The 5018-nt window shown below is 40.7% G+C and overlaps 1 protein-coding gene across 14 annotated transcripts in view; it reads right to left on the bottom strand.

The window, feature by feature from the left end:
- KIAA1217 (KIAA1217 ortholog) overlaps positions 1-5018 on the bottom strand; it is a 423945-nt gene that overhangs the window by 92475 nt on the left and 326452 nt on the right. For all 14 annotated transcript variants that reach the window (XR_002095810.1, XM_019508287.1, XM_019508283.1 and 11 more), the window contains one exon: positions 2922-3754. Coding sequence is in view for 13 of the 14 variants with exons in the window: in XM_019508287.1 (XP_019363832.1) it covers positions 2922-3754 (833 nt within the window). In the remaining variant the exon portion in view is untranslated. The remainder of the gene's footprint in view (positions 1-2921; positions 3755-5018) is intronic.

Consider the following 5018-nt stretch of genomic DNA (forward strand, 5'->3'; position numbering starts at 1 on the left):
CATATCTGAAAAAGGACTTTTTATTGTCCTTTTTATTGTCTAAAGCAATTCAAGCATTAAACCCCACAAAATAATGCCTTAAATAGGAAATTCCAAAATGGGAAGACACAGAAGATTTGTGATTATCTTTCTTGGGCTCTCAGGTATTTGTGGCTCAATTCTGTCCCAGCTGACATCAAATTCCTAACAGTATTACCCCCATTGGTCTTTAACAAAACTAGTGCAGGGTCCCTTGAAATCCAATATGCTAAAAGGTATACAACTGAACGTGAAGAGCAGGAGAAGAGAGATTTAGTAAAATTTCTAACTTCTCCAGGATTGATTTCAGTTTCTTCTCTGTATTTATGCTTAATCAATATATTTATCTGGGCAAGAAGCAGCTGACAATGCTGCTGCTTCAAATAAATTACAATTTTCCCCTTAATATAGCAAACTAGTAGCAGCAGCAGGATGGGCTGGCTGGTTTGAGGTTTGCAGTAGCCCCAGACAGCTCCTAATTATTTTAAAGTTGTCTGTTATCAACAAAATATCTACAGAAGGTGGCTAGGCCTTTGGAACCTCAATCCTTTGCTCAATGAAGCAGTATCCATGGAATAGAAGATAATGTAGGATAATCCAATGTGGCCCAGCTGGTACATTCCATTTCCACTATCCCTTCAGGTAATCTTGATCAACTCTATCTAAACTCCAAACCCTTAGTAGTCCACATGCGTACTGCTTACGAGTGAGAGTCATGGGCATCATTTAAGTCTCACAAAGGCCATCATTAAATGACGGATGCAGAAATTAAGTATGTGTGGAACTTGGGCCTGTTCTCTCTGTACCTGGGTAAATTTTATGCCCTGTAGGTAAGGACTGAAGTACAAGCCCCATTATTTTTTCTGTAATCATCACTGCAATGTTGCTGAAAGAGTGGAATTTAGTTATGACCTTTTGATTAGACTGCAGCTGTGCTGCCTCTCATTGCCAGAGGTAAAGAAGCTTCTATTGCTTCTTTTATAAATCTTGCCTTTCAGGTCTTCATAACTGAGCTGTAAAAATTCAGCTTTGAGTTGAAACAGAATTCAGATCCAGCATCTCAGCTAGGAGTGATTTTGTATTGTTATTTATTTACCTTAATAAAGTTCCAGTAACATTTTGCTTTACTGTTTATGCAATTATAACAGGCTGAACAAGGTGTAGGGCTCTTTATATTTATAAAACTCAAAAATATTTCCTAAGGTAACACTGCAGAACTTAGACAATAGGCTAATTTGCATTAAGTGCTCTTGGTATTTAGAAAGACTCCCTTAAATATCCTACATACTCAAGGTTAAAAGAAAAAGGAAGAAACACAAACATACACAAGTACTTTCCTTAAAAATATTACTGCATAATTTTGTTCCTATACAAGGTGTTGAATCTTAAGTCAGTGTATATTTTTAGAAGTATAATTATGCAAATGTTACTTTTATTATTATAAATACACCATAGAAGCAGTACTTAAATTGCTGGAACACAGATTCCTTCAAAAAACTACCGAATGATTTCCATGTTCACCTGTGTGTGTGCACATGTGCATATATGTTGACACATACGAGTAGACTAGAGTGTGTGTTTGGAAAAGAGAAAAGACAGAGAAGGAAAAAAATTCAGAGTCTGCTTTTTTCCATGACTAGGATGAAATTTAAAAATTTTTTTTGATCCAAATCCAATTTCTTGGATTAAACATGGCAAATATGTTTTAAGTAATTTCCTAGCTACATCACTGGAAATATGTATGTATATGTTTCCAAAAGACCCTACTGTCCTAGGGTGAAATACTTCCTAACTCAATTCCTCAATGCATCACTAGCTTTCTGGGCTGGCTTTAATGTGTCATATTCTGTGGATATCTGAGTTTCTTTTGAGACACTTGTTGCCTCCATTTTCCCCTGTCCCAGAGCCTTACAGTACTCTTTTCTTTAGCCAAGTACAACATGATATGACAATTTCTGAGCTTGTCAATCAACTACAAGAGGCAACTAGGTGACATATCCACGGTCCTCCTTTTATCCATGGGTTGCATCAGTAGTTACCTTTAGCCGTTGCCAATCCAGCACTTCCCAGCTGACCCACTTCACTTCCCTAAAGAGTTCTATAAAACTTAGCAGCACAGACAGTACTCTGGAGATTAACACAACTCATTTAAACCAAATGCCAATAGACCTATCTTTTCCCCCTGGGGCAAGGTCTATGCTAGCACAAGCTATTATAGGCCTTTGCATGAATCTGGCCCTTAAAAAGACAGGAGACAACACTACCACAGGTCACTAGCAAAAGGCAGGTCACCAGGTAACTATCTGCAATGCTGAAAAAATCAGCAGGAAGAACATTCTTGTTGTAGCTTCCTCCAAAGGGCAGACTTGCTGATCTCAGCCCTTCTCCCCAAGGGGTATATGAAAAACAAACTGTTCTATTTTTATGCAAATTCAAGTTTTATAACAGATAAGACAGTTGATGATAAATTCTTCTCATTTTCTAACACTAGATGAGAAAAAACTTCACTCCATAAAGAACCAAAATTGTAATATCAGTGTCATTCTTAACAGGTGTGAAATATATTCCCTTATTAGCATCAGCAGCACGTCATTTGTTCGCGTAACATGATTTGCTTGTCTGAAAAAACAAAATCTCAGTTAATCATTTTATTTTTTTCAAGTGCCTGAAATTTACACTAATGAAAATGACTACAGGTCACGGCTGGGAGACAAAATTTTCTGGTTAGTAAACGTAGTTATTTTGTGCATCTTGCCTCCTTTAAATTACTTACTTACTTGCATCATCCATATATAAGGACAGGAGCAGCACGGAGTGATTGTCTCCTGTATACTAAATGAGGTAAGCCTCACAGATTATGGATTGCTCCTGCTTAGATGCTTTATAGCCTTGTTCTGTCTTACCTTGTGTCTTTATCTTTGGGCACTGCCACTGATCCGTAGCCAAACGCTTGCCTGTCAGCCACAGATGGAACAACATCAGCCACGCCAGATAATCCTCCAGCATTTCGTGCTTTAGTTTCCACGTAGATAGGTGCTCCTGGTTCTTTTTTAAAGGACTGGCGACTAGGAGAAGACCTGTCGGGCTGGATGGCATGAGGGGGTACGTGAACATTATGATGAGGATGAATATCAATCATTCTTAGGTCAGCTAGCCTGTGGGGTGAACCAGGAGGAGTTTTTGAACCAAGAGTTGGCAAAAGGCTCTCAGGATATTTTCTTGATTTTTGTCTGTACAGTGATTGCTCCACCATCTCAGGTTGCATAGAGGGGTTCAAGTAAGTGTTTGAGGACCTCATTGCGCTGCGATGATAAGCTATAATATGATCAGGGATGTCAAGAGGGTGTCCAGTATGGGAAGCAGCCACACTCATCCTCCCCTCATGAAACAGAAAGGGGTCAGCATATAAGCCTTCATTGCGAAACAGGACAAGGCTTTTGTTACTCAGGTCCTCATCTGGTTTCACATCCCTTCTTTCCAGAATGGCACTAGGGCTTGGCGATATGGACCTGGACACTGGTACACTTGAGAGCCTGTCTCTGGGAATTGTTGCGTTTCCTGGCACTCCCATAGGCCTGCCCCCACCATAAGGGATTCTGGATGGAGAAGGGGGCATAGAGTGCGGCACAGGTGTAGAGGGTGGCGAACTCGCAATTGCATGAGAAGGATGTGCAGCAGATCCTGGTCGGGAAACATTTGAGCCATCTCTGCCTGTGTAAGCAACTTCCCTCTGCATCTGAAACAAAGGAAGAACACTTCAGATTCATCTTCACTCGCAAACAAAAGCATCATATGAGCCACTGTTTAGACAACACTTACTGAAAAAATAATTAACTTAAAACCTAATTTGTTGGTGTCAGTTTGGGATGAAATAAAATACATCTTGAGACCTCAGCTTCTAAGGAGAAGGCAAGCAGTGAGTTGCATAGTACTGCACATGGGAAAGCTTTCTTGAATTTCTTTACTAGCACATATGTATCTTAGTGTTTGATCAGTTTGGTTACTGATTATTTGTAAAGGCCCATGCTGAAATCAGGAAGTCACTGGGTCAGGGTAAAGACAGTCCTCGTCTCAAAGAGCTTGTGTTGCTTGTCACCAAAATTAGGCTGCTGATGCTGTTACTAAGGTCTCACTGATGAAGTCAGCATAAGTCTGCACATGAAAGCCTGCAGTCCTCAGAAAAGCAAAATAGTTTTTTTCAGTTTTACTTCACCACAGGTTTTGCCTCCCTATTGATATTTTGTCATTACTCGGTGTACATCTGTAAATTATCAACCAACTGATATTGATATGGGTATTTCTGCTAGAGTGCTGGTAATAAACACGAACATTTAAGGTGCCCAAAACTATAAAAAGAATGTGTCAACAGCACCTGTGTTATGTGGATATGGGTAGGAGAGTTTCAGACAACTGAGAGTTGCTTTTACAGTCACTTGCTACTTTCCAGAACTGATGTCATAGATTTCATAGACATTAGGGCTGGAAGGGACCTCAGAAGATCATCAAGTCCAGCCCCCGCCCAAAGGGCAGGACTCAGCTGCGGTCATAGGATCCCAGCAAGATAAGCATCCAACTGACGCAGAAACGGAGCTGCAGTAATTGTTAGCAAGAAGGATGGAACAAAAAAGAAACAAGAAAGCAAAAGTATCTTCAGAGGATGAGCTTGTCTCTCACTAGCGAGCTGGCAGCGTGGTTGGCAGCTCCACAGACAGCACTGTACTCCTGCAAGTGGAGCACCTCAGCCCATTTACCACTGACCACTCTAGATGACTGCGCATCAACACTGACACGGACAGAAGACAGCCTCTCTGCTGCTACCATAAGGCCTCTCATATGGGGCCTTAAAGCAAGGGTGTTAAGCAGGCATGAAGGCATAATCAGCTGGGTTCCAGGAGTGTGTTGGGACCTCATTTCCCATGGAAAAAAAAAGATACCTTATAAAACACAAGAGAGCGATTTCAGGTCAACCCCATACCACAACACTGTGCAATTCCCATGGG

Source organism: Gavialis gangeticus, unplaced genomic scaffold (assembly GCF_001723915.1).
Source record: "Gavialis gangeticus isolate Ggan-Ray unplaced genomic scaffold, GavGan_comp1, whole genome shotgun sequence".
Taxonomy (NCBI): Eukaryota; Metazoa; Chordata; order Crocodylia; family Gavialidae; genus Gavialis; species Gavialis gangeticus.